The following is a 16743-nucleotide window of genomic DNA, read 5'->3' on the forward strand; positions in this document are numbered from 1 at the left end:
ATATAGTTCTATATTCCCTTCTGCAGAATAGACATCAAGTTAAATGTCATATAGGACAGGTAGGGGTTCTGAACAAGAATGGTATTACTGCCACATAAAGACAGAATAAATATAGAAAACTTTGGCATGGCACAGTATGCATAACCATATAATGAGAAATAACATATTTCTTCTTCAGCTCTAACAGCACAAAATAAGGGTGCTGTTTGACAGGCAAATAGAGATCTCCCCTATTTGTAAACACCGCATCCATGTCTCTGGGATTATAGATTCTTTATGCTTAATGCAGTGCAGCTGTGGCCATTTCAAGCAAAGCAATGAGACCAATGTTACTTGGGTACACTCTTAATAAACTATTACTGAAATCCCCGACTGACTTAAATCCAGCTATAATTTAATAGCTGCTATTATAAATGCAAGATTATCATAAAGATGCTTGATTTACCTGAAGCACAGCAGTAGGCATCTTATTAGGATGTTAAAAATATGTGCTTCGAAGTTCTTCTCAAAGGATAACATCTGAATATAAGTCATTTGTGGTGGATTGTGCAGAATGTTGCTCATTAATGACCATGGTTCACAAAGAATAATATGTCCTGGCTAGTTCTAATCCCATTTTTAAAATTAAGACTATGAAAAATATTTCTGAAATAATGATGACTGCTAATAGGCCAATTTCGTTAACAATATCATAGCTCTTACCTGTAAAGTGCTAATGTGGACAGGGGTCCCTGTGCCATTTACCGTGTTCTTTTTGGCTACATTGCTTCCTTTCCCTTCTGCTTGTTCTGCCTTGGCAATTTTTGCTTTTTCAGCTTCAATTCTCTTCGGATTATTGAGCATTACCTGAACCACTGCATACTCAACCAATGAAGCAAACCCGAAAAGAAGACAAACAATCAGCCAGACATCTAAGGCCTTCACATAAGACACTTTGGGGAGTTCTGCAGCAAGAGTAGTACATTCAGATGCCAAGCTGAGCACTGAGAAGATGCCTAGAAACAATAAAGCAATATGTTAAAATAATGAAAACTATGCAGTCTTCTTAGCCTCTTCCTTGTTGGAGCGCTTTAAACATCTATACTGCTAGTTTCTAATGGATGGCATTTCTTATGAGTGAATGGAACTTCATGATGCAGCAAGTATGTTTTGCAAGAAATGACCATCAGCTAAATATACATTATACACATGCCCTTAGTTAATTAATGGTTTAATAAGCTGAACAGGATTGATATCTAGATAGGTTTTTATTAATATTCATAAACCCTGAATGCCGTGGAAGCAGACACTGAGGGTGTATCTACACAGCAGCATTATTTCTGAATAACACAGAGCACGTCTACACAGCAAGCCATTATTTCAAAATACGGCAAGCTGGAGGACTTCTTACTCGGACTCCTGTAACCTTCATTTCATAAGAAGTAAGGGAAGTCAAAGGAAGAATGTTCCTTAAGCTAAAGTTGCATAGCTTAATTTCACTTTTGTCCTGCTGTGTAGACGTGCCCAATTACTTACATAGAGAGAAAGAAACAGTATGTATCTATAGGAAGATGGAATGGCATAGAATACACTGTAAAAGCCCTGTCTTTTCCTCCATAACCTTTAGCTCTGACTTGATGGTCTAAAATTAAGCCAGCAGTGTCCCAGGAATCTGGAGAGCATAGAAAATACTTACAAATTTCTGTATCAATATAACATATCTCAACTACAATTTCTGGCTAAAAAAATCAAGAAAATATATCCACAATTAGCTGTGCAAAGGACGGCACTAAAATGGCTAGGGACTACATGGACCCTTATAAACCTCAGCTTCAAATGACTGGTACTCAGGGATTGGGGGCTCTTTTATGGTTCCAATGAGCACCACTTTCCTGGAAGTTTCTCAAAACTCAGAAACCCCAAGTAACTAAATGCAGAGATCATCTCAAGAAAGCAGTTTAGTCATGCACAGATGGGATAGTTACATGCACACAGTTATGTGTCAAAAGGCTGACATGTTCTCCAAAACACACAACAAAATATTAATTCATGCAGGGATCTATTTCTGATCCTTATCCACTTACATTTGGAAAATTTTAAATGGTCCTTAAAATATTAGTACTGCTCCATCAAAATAATTTTAAACTAAACAGGCACAAAATATCAAACTTTATCATCCCATTACCTTGTTTATTTTGCTTAAATTTTGATAGGATTGTAGTGGCCAGTACATTCAGAATTATTATAGTTTTGTCTCCTATCACTTTAGAGACCCTGTTTTTATTTGGTATAAGGCATTAATCTAATGCTGACAGCTTGTCATACATTAGTTATTAAAACAAAGATTGTGAAATAATAATGATCAAAGGGATATGATTTTCAAGTCAAAATCTTTCAATATACTGTCTAGAAATAGATAATATGCTTATGTTATTCTGAAGCTGAAAACTCCAGCTTTCTATTGGTGTAATACATTTATTTTCTGCCATAGCGAGATATCAGAGTGATACCACTGGGCCAAAAATGAAATTCCTGCTTGGATCGGACGGTTTTCCCTGTGTGGGATCTGAAGCATTTGAGCATGTACAAAAAAAATCCCTCTTTTCCCCTTCACTTTCAGAATATCATTATGAATCACTTATCGGGATGATCTCACCAGAGATTTATATGTATATTTTAAGCAACTGAGAGTGGAAATGGAAATGCAAATGCAACGTTAGAGTTAAAAATGCTGTATGTCCAATCTATAGAAAATGCATATACAGTTGTGGATGTCCATTCAACAGCCCTGAAAAATCAATACTATGCTGAATCTAAATTACCTAACTAGCTGTCAAACAGTCTTTTTTTTACAGCTATAAATATCGGCTAGTAAACAACTCTTTGTAACTGTGGATATTCTTATTACTGCTGTAGAATGTATTTATTTTTACTGTCTTTAAGTATGTTTATTGAGCTAATAAGCTACTTTTGTTGGTATTATTTGATAAGTGCTGAAAAAATTCAGCTCTTTACAGTCACTGCCCAGAAGCGCGTAAGATGTTGGAGGCTTATGATCTTGGACTTAAAGTTGAAAAACCAACTTGTAAATCCGACTCTCTGAAAAGATTAGAGCAGAGCTTTCATCACTTAGTTGAACAGGGCAGCTGAGGCCACAGTGACCTCCTACTAGTTTCCATTTGTCTGGAAACCTGGGGTAAAAAGTTCAGGTTCAGAGTGAAAGAAAGGAAAGAACATTTTATCAGATTCAGAGGAAAGAATATAATCAGGAGAGAACAAATAAATATTCCATTAAGTAAACATTCACTATAAAATCAACACTGGCATGACTTCAGAGAACCTGACAGCAGTTTGGTAAATTGCACCTCTGAGAGTTACTGTATTCAGTGCTTACCTCAGCTGGCCCATAGCAAAATGCTGGGAGGAAAAAAAAAACTCTCTCAAAATTGAAACATAAGAACCAATTCTCTATTCTTACGTAGCTCTGAAGGAAGGGCTAGGAGCCCGTCACAGTTTTGTTGAGGGAGAGAAGTACTTAGGCTAGGCTGGGAATGTCTCTCTTCCTCCTCCCTCTGCATATTCCTGGCTGCTTTTTTGAAAGATAGCATCTATAATAATGGACACTATCTTGCATTTAAGCTGTGATTACTATGGATGGAGTGGCCACTAGGGCCAAAAGAGCTCTTTCGGAAAAAGGCTTCTTCCTCGTAGAAAGAGGTTTACCAATGTCAGAAAAACCCCTCTGGTTCTTTCAATTTTTTTTCAAAACAATGCAATTTAACTTTTGTTATTGATAACTGCTACACAATGAGGAAATGTCACACACAGCAACCCTCAGGTATCTCTTCTGTACAGTCAGAGTTAATTTAGAACCCAGGCCCATTAGAAGTTCAAATTCTTCCTTTCAATGTGTATTATTTGGTATCTGCCAATAAAAATTTCATCTGCCATTGGGTACTGTCAATTTATGTACATTATTAGGTTCCTCTGTCTCACAGTTTAACATGGTTTCCCTCTAACTTAAAAAAAAACTCCCTAAAATGGAGTGGTCCTGTAGCACCTTAGAGACTAACAAAATAATATAAATAGCATCATGAGCTTTCGTGGGTACAATCTACTTCAGATTAGGTTCCTTTGCAATTCTTCAACCATCTTTAGTTTTAACTAACATACATAACCATATGTCCCCTACAAAATGCTGTCCAGTTCCTTTGATGTGCTGAGATTCACCTACCCAATTCCACGTGCTGCTAAATAAATCCTCTGGTTCGGAGTACTGGTTAGTCAATGTTCCAAGCTCTAGCTCTCAAGTTCACTCCCAAGTCACAGACCCCAATGGCTGATACCTTCTGGGGCAGTGGGACCTTGAATCCTGATGCCTACTGCCAGGAACCAGTGCTATAGCCTTCCTGAGCCTGAGTTGTTTAGCCCCATTTTCCCAAAAAATATGTGTAGCTGGCAGTGCTCTAATTTCCCTACTTACACCCATTCAGTACCACAATGCAGTAAAGTACGGCACACAATTTAGCAAAGGAATTGCTTAATCAGACTTTACACTTAGAAAGCATAAGATAATAAAGGAGCTATGAAAAACAGCCATCCAATTATCTTAATCTAATCTCACCCTCTTTAGGAACTCACTGGATTTGATCTCAGTCTTTAGAAGAGGCAAAGACAACCATTTTTTCCCACCCTTTCCTGCTGAGTTATGTACTCTTGATGATAAAAAGTTTCCCCTGGCTTGCAGAAGCCTACTTCTGTCAATATTCGGTTCCCTTTTGGTTCACTAAAGAAAAAACACAGCTCTTCTAGTCTAGTCACGTCATAAGGCTGGTAGGATTCGAGCCCCGTCCTCTCCAATGAGGTTTCTGTGAAGACACAGTCCAGTCAAGGTCCTACATACAGAAACTTCATTGTTCAAGCAAGTAAGAGTCATTCAATACTGATGGGCACTTGGTTGCTGTGACACACCTTTCCAAGCATAGTGACTCACTGCTTGCCAGGTTTTTACTACTAAATGGATGATCTAATGCAGTGGTCCCCAACCTTTAGAGGCTCCCGGGCACCCGGAAGGTAGGGGCCACTCATGCGCCGGGCGCCTGGGGGCGGGGCCGCGCGTCCGGGGGCACGCCAGGGGACTGGGATGCCCTTGCACCCGGCGCTGGCATGTGCCCTAGGGCTGGGGCCGCCTGAGCGCCTTGGGCCCGGGGCCGGCGCTGCCGCCCGAGACACACGCCTGGGGCCGGCACCAGCGCCGCTTGAGCACCGCGCGCCCGCATGTGCCCCGGGGCTGGGGCCGCCCAAGCGCCACGCACCCAGCGCCGGTGTGTGTCGCGTGCCTGGGGCCGGCGCCTCCCGTGCGCTGGGGGCAGGACCGGCCCAGGTTGTCGGCGGGCATACATGAATGCCCCAGCGGGCGCTATGGCGCCCGTGGGCACCGCGTTGGGGACCACTGATCTAATGCATAATGATCACTACAAGTAGGGTTCATAAAACCAAATGGAAATAATAATTGGACACAGACATATTTCCCACACTAACACAAGATAATTCTGATTAATTAGTGAACACAATAATCAGCTTTTGCCTACTGACTTTTAATGGGTTTTTAGGCCTCTAAGGGTATGTCTAAATAGCAGTGTTATTCCAAAATAACAAAGAGCATGTCTACATTGCAAGCTACTATTTTGAAATAATGTCGAGCTGGAGGACTTCTTATTTCACAAGGAGTAAGAGAAGACCTGTGGATATGATGGATCCCATCACTTCTTCTGTAGTGTGAGGCATTATGGTCACCAAAGGCTGTTTTGGAACAATGTGGGACAGTGTTTTCTTTTTGATGAATTATGTTCTGCAAAAAGGTTGTAAAAGGGGTTGAGTCTGAGGACTGAGGTATGAGATAGCCATTGAGATTCAGTCAACCCTCACCAGGAAAATGAAGTGAGTGTTGAGTAGGACTCTGGCACATCAAGAAAGCTTGTGGGTCAGAACGGCACAGAAAATAGGGAAACTGAGTCACAGCTGGACAGTGCTGTGATACAAAAACGACTGAGTGAAGATACAAAAATGACTGAGTGGCACAGTTGATGATAGTTGTAAGCCAGAACTGTGCTAGAAGCTGTGCTGACTCAGTTTGGTTTAGAGGTTTGATTTCAGATCTTAGGGGGTGACAATTCTTTGCTGCTCTAGATGAGGGAAATTGAACCACAGCTGGAAGAAGCTCTGATGCAGGATCTGGTGGGAGCAGTATGACTCTAACAACTATAGAATAGTTATGTGCCATCACTCCACTGAGAGTAGGGCAGACTGCTAGGAGTAATGAGCCGCTGGAACAGCTAAGAAACTTGTGGGACACAACTCCACTGACAGCAGGGCAGACTCAGTGGTAAGCAAGCTCAGTAAACAGAGACAGATCTTTTTATTGGCCTGAGTGCCTGTGACAATCTCTATCCCAGTGTTCACTCCATTTACAAGGCAGCGATAAATGTTGTACAAAGTATGCTTTGTATGGAAGTCGAAGGAAGAGTGCTCTTCCTTTGACTGTGGACAGTGCCAAAAGCTGAATTAATCTATTTCGACTTCAGCTACGCAATTGACATAGCTGAGGTTGAGGAGCTTAATTCAACTTTTGCCTGACTTTTGTGTAGATGTACCCTAAGTCACTCAAACACTACCGAAAAATCTCACTCATGCAACAATTATATTAATATCTTGAACTAATTGATTTATAACCGTATTGACAGCAGGCATTCTCTCTTGGAATTCTTTATAGCTAGTTATTCAGGAAGCAATCTTTGCAGGTGTGGAGAAATTGCTTCTCCAAAGGTTATACCGATGTGAGATATGATCAGTCAACACACAGATATCTGACAACACCCATTACTGCTGCTTTGCTGGGTTTAGTTATCTCTGATCTCTCTCAATTCTGCAAGCACAATATACTTTTTCTTGTACAAAGGAAAAACGTTAGTATCATTTTACCAGCATATTTTACTTGGGGCTTCTTTCAATGTGGATTGTACTGTAAAGTCTACTTCACTCAAAAATTGTATCTCATTAGATTATAAAAGTCAAAACTACAGGATGCTGCTATAAAAGTTAGGGTTCTCCTGATTCCATTCTGCAAAAAACAATGCCTGTAATTTGTGGGGACTTAAATTCCAACCCTCCTGCAGTAACACTCCAACCTCCTGTGCAAGAAGTGGGCAAATTATGTACAATCCATTATTTCTTTTGGGGGTCACACAAAAGGCCACATAATTATCCTGTTGTATTACACGTAAAAAACCCAGGCACATATATTCATTCTGAAGTCTGCAAGGATATAATCCTCAAAGTACTGTACAATCTGCAACATGCTTCTTATAAATATAATGTTAAATTAGTTCAAACATTCTACTATATTACTTTAAAAAGGTGTACCTTTCATGCATAAAAAGTTAAAAATATAAAAATTCAGGTTTTATCATATTGGAAAAGAAAAAAATTTGTTTTGCAACACTATATATATATATATATATATATATATATATATATATATATACACACACACACACACACACACACACACACCCCTTCATAAAAATTCCTCCATGTAAATACTTTCTCTGTTGTATTTCATATTCATATGTTTTTATTTACATTGTATAGTTAGCACATGAAATAATCATGTTCTATCAAACTAAAATAAACTATATTTCACAGACAAATAATCACTAATGTTTTTAAAGGAGCAAGTAAATAAGAAAGGAGAAAGCATATGCATGTGATGGATATGCTAAAATACTCTTCTGAAAAAGAACAAATTTTAAATATATCTATTATATTTAATGTGGATTTTATTTTCACATACAATCCAAATAGTCAAGTTTGTTTTTTCTTAATTAATTCTGTGCCATATTGCTTGGCAGCAAATGAAGGATCTGCTCTTGTGCCCATTGAACTCAATGGGACGTTAGTCATTGACATCAACAGAAGCAGCAGCACTCCCGATGAACAGTAATAACTCTTCTAAGCCTAAATTCAGCCTTTAGATAACCTCAGAGTAAATGTTTAAGTGTTTTGCTGAACAGGATGGAGTACGTGATTAAAGCACTTTGATAAATTAAGGCCCTGATGAGATGTGAGCCAGGCTGGTACTGGTGGCTGTAATCCTCTTCAGAACATTACCATTATTTAATCTTCAAATAACTGCTGCAGGAGGTAGGTAACAGTCTTCCCTATAAGCTGGGTGCTTGTGCAGCCACTTAGGAGAGATTCAAATGCCTTCCAGCTATTAGAGTGCCCACAGCTAGGCTTTTGTTTCTACTGCTGGTGCACATTTGCATATGCCTTGGTGCACATAAAAATTTATTCTTCACGTGAATAGAAAAAATCTGCACATGGATGGAAAAGATTAGCATGTACACTGGTACTCTATACCTTAATAATCATCTTGACTATCCATAATTTATATAGTTATTCAAGTTTCTACAAGGTTTCTATCCCACTGAGTGCATTATATATGTCTGAGATAAAAGTGAGAACTTTTCCAGATATGCACAGTAGAGAAATCACTACCTCCTTGTCTCAAAAATCACATTAGAAGGCACAGATAGGAAAGCAATGCCCATCAAACACTAGATATGGCATTAAGCAAAAGCCTGGATGAAGAGACGTGTTTCACAGAGGCTAGAAATGAGGTTTAGGTGAAAATGAAGACCATGCAATGGGATGTAGTTGCTTTCAATATCCCATCTTTTGCTATCAAAGCAACCGAAAAGGGTGAAGTGGTGCTAAGTGGGTTCTGACAGTAGATGTAAATGTCGGTTACCCAGTGGCACTCTTGCAGCACTTGCATCAGGATTGATCCAAAATGACAGCCAGGACAGAACAACAATTAGCAGTGTTGGAGCATAAACACCCATCATGTAAAATCCAACTTGTCTTCTTAAAGTGAAGATTACTTCTACACAAGTGTAATAACCTTTAAAGAAATAAACATGTTTTACAGACCAACATTTTTCAGATTAGAATGCCTGCCCGGTTGAAATTAGTGGGAATTCTGCCAATTATTTCAAAAAGGCTCTCAATGAATTAGGCTTAAAATGATTTGTTTTTCCCATAACTAAATAGTTTATTTAAAAACATGTTTGAAGCACACAAAAGAGCTTACAAAACCAGAATGAAAAGAGAGCTGCAGCTTGTACCTGACCTTTCAGAACACAGAGGAAATCACAGTGCCTGCTGCTAAATCAATCTCTAGATTTACAAGTCCTTCTACATTGAAAAGTAGAGTAATATCTTGTCATTGCTAGTGGGTGTTCTTGCAGGCATATGAACTCAGGAAACCAAATAAGGACAAGCAAAAACAAAGGAAGTAAAAAGACCGTAGGGAATTCTTCTGTAGTCCAAGGAACTGTAATGCATGGACAGAAGCAAGGTGTTTCTAGCAATCCAAAAGAGTCAGGCTTCCCAAATTTTGCACACTGGCAACATTCTGTTCTTGGAGATGCACAGATTCCCGAAGCAGAATTTTGCCAAATGGCAGAATAGCACTTAACTCCCTTAAGTTCTTGTGAAAATCCCAGCTGGTATCTAGTTTGTGAAAAAGAAGGAATCACTTATTAAAATAACATGTACAGCTATGAAGTCTTGTTCAGATTAGAGAAAAAAAAATTAAAAAGTAAAGACCTATAGCAGGGTTTAATAAAAATCACCACAATAATGAAAGTTGATAGATATAATATTTTGTGTTGGTACACAATTTTAAAAGAGAATCTTGTAAATTTAAAATTGTGAAAAAACTAGGAATACAGGCTCAGGTTTATTTAAATACGGACTACATCACATACACATACTGCCAGACGACCTGGAATGGTCACTGAAGCAAAGATTAAAAATGAACCCCACAGCCCCCTACATTTGCCAGTAGAGAACAAAGGAATCAAGAAGTATGGTGGTACAAACAGTAGCTAAATTCTGCCCATATGTAAACTCATATGTAACTCCACTGAAGTGTGTCTTACATTCACCTGATTTGATAGTATAAAAATAACCCATAAGCTTCAGTATCATCATTTCAGGGCAAGACTTTTCCCAAGTGCTTTATAAATTAAAAGTCTTTTCCAGTTAGTAGCAAAAGTTGGTGAAAAGCAACTTAAAACTTAAATTTATATCTTAAATATAGAGCTTAAATGCAAAAAGGGAATACATTCTTTTTTATATTGTTACATTAAATATAACATGTACACAGTTTACAGTTATAAGTTGTTTGGATAAACAGTTGTTTAACTGTTTAAGACTCAAATACAAAGCAAAGCATAAACTAAAACAGAAGGAAACAAATTTTCCTTATTTCTTATAGGTAAAAGACATGCATATAAGTTAATTTTTCCTCTCCTCTTTTATGATCTTTAGGCTAAGGAATTCTTCCTAGTTTGTGAATTGTTTCCAGATATTTTCAAATTCTTACTTATTTTCCACACTATTTATGACTTTTATGTGTTCAGCTGTTTGTGTTAACCAAAATAAATTTGACCTCTGGACTTGTATCATCTTTCAATACGCAGAGTATAATATTCCTTGCCATCCCCATTTATCTTAATGGTTTCCATTTAGCACATTCATGAGAATTTTTTGCCTGGCATACAAGAAAAAGAAATATGGAGATTTTCAGTGTAGTGCAGGCAGTGATCATCATAAAAATGTAATCCCCAGATTTGCTTTTGCTTGTACAAGTACAGAACATATGGATCCAATCCTATGTCTACTGAAGCAAATGTTAAAAACACTGAGGGACATAAATGGGTGAATAAGGTAGAGTACTATGTTTGCAGTTATCAAACATTTCCAGCATAAACCATAGCTTTGCAAATTCAGTTTGTACGTTAATGAGGTGTTCTTGTACAGTGCAGGAGATTAGCTTTAATTTGGTATTACAAAGAGATGTTCTCCTACCATATGCCTTCAAAATATGAACCTTTTGAAATCGATATACAAACCTAACAATGCCTGCTTTTATCTGCAAAGATCCTGCAACAGTACCTCAAAGTCATCTCAAGGGAATGTTTAGTCTAAAGCCTGGTTATAACAAAGGTGATTATAATTAAAAGAATCTGTTAAAAAATGATTTGATAAAAATGAGTCAAAATGTGGCAAAAACTTTCATGAAAATATCACCAGTTCTAAATGTTAACTCTTTCTTTCATATGAGAAAGAAAAGAGAAGAACATCAAATATATTCATAATCTACCATAACCTATCTTTTTTTCCCTATCATAAGGGAGCACTATTACTTCTGCCTCTTCCCAAATGTAAATTTATTTAGGACACAATGCCAATTAATTCCATTTAACTATCAAATATTTTTTCAACATCTTAGCCTAGCATAGCACTTAGTGAAAATTGAATACTTAGGACCATCTAAATAAAATGGAACAGTATCTTTTGTATCATCTGCTGTTTCCCCATTTCATTTATATATCATCTGGTCATTGAAGCTCAAATTCAATTTATTTAGGCTCAAATTCAATTTATTTCTGAGTAATGTATTGTTTAACTGTTTAAGACTCAAATACTGCTATAGTTATTATACATACTTTTAACTTATCTGAAAGCAGAGGTAAACAGGATTGTTGCCTCGCACCTGTGGGTTGTACTTTTTACAGTAGCATAATTTTTCTGCATGTGGATTAATTCTATATTATTTTAAAATGGTAAGTTACCAGAGACAATGGATAACCTAGCAAGAACTTAAAGGATGAGAATTCATTCCTACTGTAGCTAAGACCATAGTTCCAAGGAATACTTACACTGAAACCTGAAATAATGCAAAGCTCAACTGATTTCAAATTACAATACAAACTTCAGATTCAGATAAAATTAGCTCAGAGGATCACACAATTTTCTGGGAAATCACCAGATATAGGTACTGTGGAGCCAGACAAATGTTATCTTTTGACAAAGCAGAGTTTCTTGATGCTAGCAAGGGGAGCCTCAGAGCTTCCCTCCTTTCTGTGTTCTGCTTGAGGATCTCTGCAAGCCTGTGGCATATGTTTCAAAATGAACTTATCAAAATACAATAAAAAACATGCTGAATTGAAAAAGAAATGTTGATTATTGCTTCTGGATGTGATCAATTTTATAACTATGAATGTGGTCACAAATCAGAGGAGGTAGAAACAGACAATAAACCACTAGAAATTGTATTTCAGAAATCATTGTACAAAACAGAATCTGGATTTCAGAATATCATGAAATTGCAAGTGTATAAATATAGAATCTGTAAACAGTTTTAATGTAGAGAACATGCTTTCAAGAGCACACTATTATCAGAAAAAACCTAGAAACTACAGGAAGGTTCGAATTAATACTCAAGCATTCTGAAACAATAATTGACAAGCTCAAGATCTAGATGAATGGCCACCGAGAAGAACCCAGGCACTTTCAAACATAAAAGCTGCTCAGGACAATGGAAATGAAATTGCTATGGGAGGATCAGAGATATCCTAACAAAAATAAGAAAAGGAAGTCATATATACTGACCTTCATCTCAATCTCTTTATAAATTTGTGGTTAGCATATCTGGCTGTTATATAATTTGATATGTTATTCATATCTAAATTATTAATTAGTTAAAAACTAATTTCCCCTTCCACAATATAAAAACTATCAATGCAACTATCAATAACAATATACAATAACTAAATGCAAATTGGTGTATTTAATAAATAAATTTGTTAATAGAATTACAAACCTGTGCCTTTATAATATTTGGTACAGTTACCATATTCAATATCCTCTTTTTTAATATCAAACTGTGGCAAAGCAATTTTTTCTAACTGAACAGGATCTCCAGATTGCCAGATGAATCGTAAATCATCAGTTGTGTATCCAACTACAAGAAAGAAAAACAAAACATTTAAAAGCTACCTTACATGAGAGCGAATTCAGAAAAAAAAATCTATTTTTTAAAAAATTTCTTGCTTTCTGCTTTTGTCACAAAATTATGAGTGGCTTCACAGATATTTATTCTCTATTTTTTACTAGGACTTGACAAAACTTTGTTATTTTAGTACTCAGTATTCACACAGAGAAAACAGTACCTGATCCTCCACAACTTTTAACACTGTATTGTCATTTAGACTCTGATTCAGCAAAGAACATTAATACATGCTTAATCTGCAAACATATTCTTAAATCCCATTGATCTCTGTGGGTTTTAAGACTGTGTTTAAGTGATTTTCTGAATCTGGGCCTTTCGTATATACAAAGTGGCCTTAAGTGCATTCTTCAATACAGATGGACTTAACCACATGCTTAAGTGCTTGCCTAAATCTGGGTCCACACAGATGACTTTTGACCACTTCATAACACACTGCACAAGAAAGTGAAAAAGCAGGACCATCATGTTTGAACATAAAAAGATGTTAATTAAAAGTGCAGTCATGATCATGATTTTACATAATTTTCTGTCTGCCTGACACTCATTAAAAATGGAATTAAACACAGAGTAGTGCTTAAGTAATGGGAGGGATAGAGGACATAAAAAGGATAAATTCAGAATGTAGTGTATTTTTTTCTAAGGGTACGTCTACGCAGCACAGCTATTTTGGGATACCAAAGGTATCCCAAAATTGCTACTCTGTGCATCTTACCAAGCTGCCCATTATTTCAATTTTTTTTAAAAATAATGGAGGCGTTATTTTGGCATCCTTGTAAGCCAAGGGTTAAGGGATGTCTCAAAATAGTGCATTATTTCAAAATTTGATACTGTGTAGATGTGCCAAATTACAAAATAAGCAATTTTGAGTTTAGGGTGCTGCACCTTAAGAATGCAGACTCTTTAAGAAATGCTTAACAAGCTGTTCCTTCCCAGGGGTGGGAATAAGCTACATTATTTTTACATTTGAAAAATATCTGTGATAAACTAAAATGTGGATGAACTTTTCAAACTTTTCAATAGGTAATACTGATTATGGAAAACTTCCCTAAGTTTTCCACCTGAACATTTATATCATAAAAGCTATAGCATGAAAGTATGTTTTAATACTTTTATTAAGTGTATTTCATTCTCAAATGCACAGCAAATTGCAACAAAACTGTTATAATTGAAAGGAGAAGTACAAAGCGTCTCTCAGTATACAGAGAGAGTTGTGTAGCATGGTTAACAATAACAGCATATATGAAAAAACTGGTGTGTGTGTGTGAGAGAGAAAGAGAGAGAGAGAGAGAGAGAATTAGTGAGGGAAAAGGTGGCAAGCATATGGTCAGGATAGCTGATGATGCAGCAAAAGATCAGAGTGAGAATATAAGTGTAAGAGGATACTTAAATTGGTAGAGCAGAAGAGTAAAGAGATGGGAAACCAGAGGCATTTAAGTGCATAGTCATGAAGGATACTTAGTAGAGTCAATTTTTCAAATGGATGGGAAGTCAGTACAGCTCTTTTATGACAAAGATGAGAGGTATGAGAGAGGTGGTAGCACTTCCAGCAAACTAGAGTTTGGACAGGAGGAAGCCTTATAGGAATGTGCTGCAATAATCAAAGCATGAAATAACTAAGTCACAAAAAACAGTTCTTTATGTGTTATGCGGACCTGTGAAGTGAAAGGAAGGTCAGGGGCAAGGAAGGAGATGCATGTTTTAGAGACAAAGCTGAGGATATTTCTCTTGTAAAGGTGGAGGATCTGTCTTTGTAATACTCAATTTAACATCACATCAAGGATTTATGTGGTTTAGAGAGATGAGGGGGAGTGTTGAAGGAAAGGTAAATGAAAGAGTTAAAAAGAGAGGCATAGATATCACTGGCATCAAAGTGGTATTTATGCTTAAATTGTTAATTTTTAATGTAAGGAAAATGAGGCAAAGCAGATAGTTTTTTAATGTAAGGAAATGAGAAACCAGAGCAGAGTGGTTTAGAATCTGAGGCACAGTCACTACCAGTTTCAAAGAAATGGTCATTGGAGACATAGTAGCCAAAGTGAGTGAGTAAGGACTCTGACCTATTTAATGTTTAGGCCAGTCAAAGAGCATATGTATTGACACTGGTGTCATATGCTGTGCTGAGGTTACGAAGAATAAAAAGCATGGGAAGTTATCTTTAGCAAAGTGGAAAAGTTAACTGAACATTCCAAGCCAAGCAGTTTCTTGGCATGGAGGACGTTGAATACATACGGGCAGAGGGAAAGCAATACAGTAATTAGAGAAGTCAGCTTCTCTAATCTCACCATTTTACAGAATGGGTGTAATTTATGCATGTGGTAGTAGTTGTTGAAATTACTGGGATCAAAGATAGATTTGTTATCAATTATGACTTTTAGTGTAATAATGAAAATTCTACAAAGTAAGCTGATAATATAGGGATCTAAAGCTGGGGGAAATATTGGGTGTGTCTAGACTACATGACTCCGTTGATTTAAATAATCCCCACTTCATTAAAATAAAAATGGCCACTGCACTGTGCCAACAATCAGCTGATCCAGCACAGCGCAGATCGGTCAACAAGGGAAGCCTTTGTCAACCGCTCCTGTAAGCCTCGTGACCTTGTTGACCGATCTGCGTCTAGATTGCCGTGCTGTGCAGGATCATCTGATTGTCGACAGCGCTTCGGCCACTTTTATTTTAATGAAGTGGGGATTATTTAAATCCCCACTTCATTGACTATGTCGGGTAAACTACTTTACATGGCTCCGTCGATGGAGCAATGTAGTCTAGACACACCCGTAGAGTTGAGTGAGCTGGGTTAAGAACGTCAGATCTAATGAACCAGCTCAGGACACTGGTCAATCTAGTCCAGTATCCTGTCTCTGATAATGGACACATGACATGCTTCAGAGAAATGAGCATAAAACTCTATAGTTGACACTTATGAAATAATCTGTCCATTGGGGAATTTTTTATGGCTTAAATGACTGCTTCTTGGAGCAGCTCGTACAGGAACCCACAAGGGGAGAGGAAATCCTCGATTTAGTCCTGAGTGGAGCACAAGATCAGGTCCAGGATATAATCATTACAGGACCGCTTGGGAATAGTGACCATAATATAACAACATTCAACATTCCTGTGGTGGGAAGAACACCTCAGCAATCCAGAACTCTGGCATTTAATTTCAAAAAGGGGAATTACACAAAAATGAGGCAATTAGTTAAACAGAAATTAAAAGTCACAGTGACTAGAGCCAAATCCCTGCAAGCTGCATGGAAACTTTTTAAAGACACCATAATAGAGGCCCAACTTAAATGTATACCCCAAATTAAAAAAAACATAGTAAGAGACCTAAAAAAGAGTCACCGTGGGTTAACCACCACGTAAAAGAAGCAGTGAGGAACAAAAAGGCATCTTTTAAGAAGTGGAAGTCCAATCCTAGTGCGATAAATAGAAAGGAACATAAACACTGTCAAATCAAGTGTAAAAATCTAATAAGAAAAGCAAAAAAACATTTTGAGGAACAGCTAGCCAAAAACTCAAAAATATTTTTTAAGTTCATTAGAAGAAGGAAGCCTGCTAAAAAACCTGTGTCCCCTCTAGACGATCGAGATATAAAAGGAGCAATCAAGGACGATAAAGTCATTGCAGATAAACTAAATGATTTCTTTGCTTCAGTCTTCACGGCCGAGGACATTAGGGAGATTCCCAAATCTGCACCGTCCTTTGTGGGTGAAGAATCTGAGGAATTGTCCCGGACTGAAGTGTCATTAGAGGAGATTTTGGAACAAATAGAAAAACTTAATGTTAACAAATCTCCGGGACCGGATGGCATTCATCCAAGGGTTCTAAAAGAACTC

At 37.4% G+C, this 16743-nt stretch overlaps 1 protein-coding gene across 6 annotated transcripts in view; it reads right to left on the bottom strand.

Annotated features, from left to right (window-relative positions):
- GLRB (glycine receptor beta) overlaps positions 1-16743 on the bottom strand; it is a 71172-nt gene that overhangs the window by 15905 nt on the left and 38524 nt on the right. For 5 of the 6 annotated variants that reach the window (XM_089777957.1, XM_075930121.2, XM_006121851.5 and 2 more), the window contains 3 exons: positions 12716-12856; positions 8792-8944; positions 703-995 (listed from right to left, as the gene is read on the bottom strand). In XM_089777957.1, the coding sequence (XP_089634083.1) occupies positions 703-995; positions 8792-8944; positions 12716-12856 (587 nt within the window). The remainder of the gene's footprint in view (positions 1-702; positions 996-8791; positions 8945-12715; positions 12857-16743) is intronic. The other variant, XM_006121852.5, reaches the window with a different exon arrangement.

This window comes from Pelodiscus sinensis, chromosome 4 (genome assembly GCF_052426305.1).
Source record: "Pelodiscus sinensis isolate ZL-2025 chromosome 4, ASM5242630v1, whole genome shotgun sequence".
NCBI classification, from domain to species: domain Eukaryota; kingdom Metazoa; phylum Chordata; order Testudines; family Trionychidae; genus Pelodiscus; species Pelodiscus sinensis.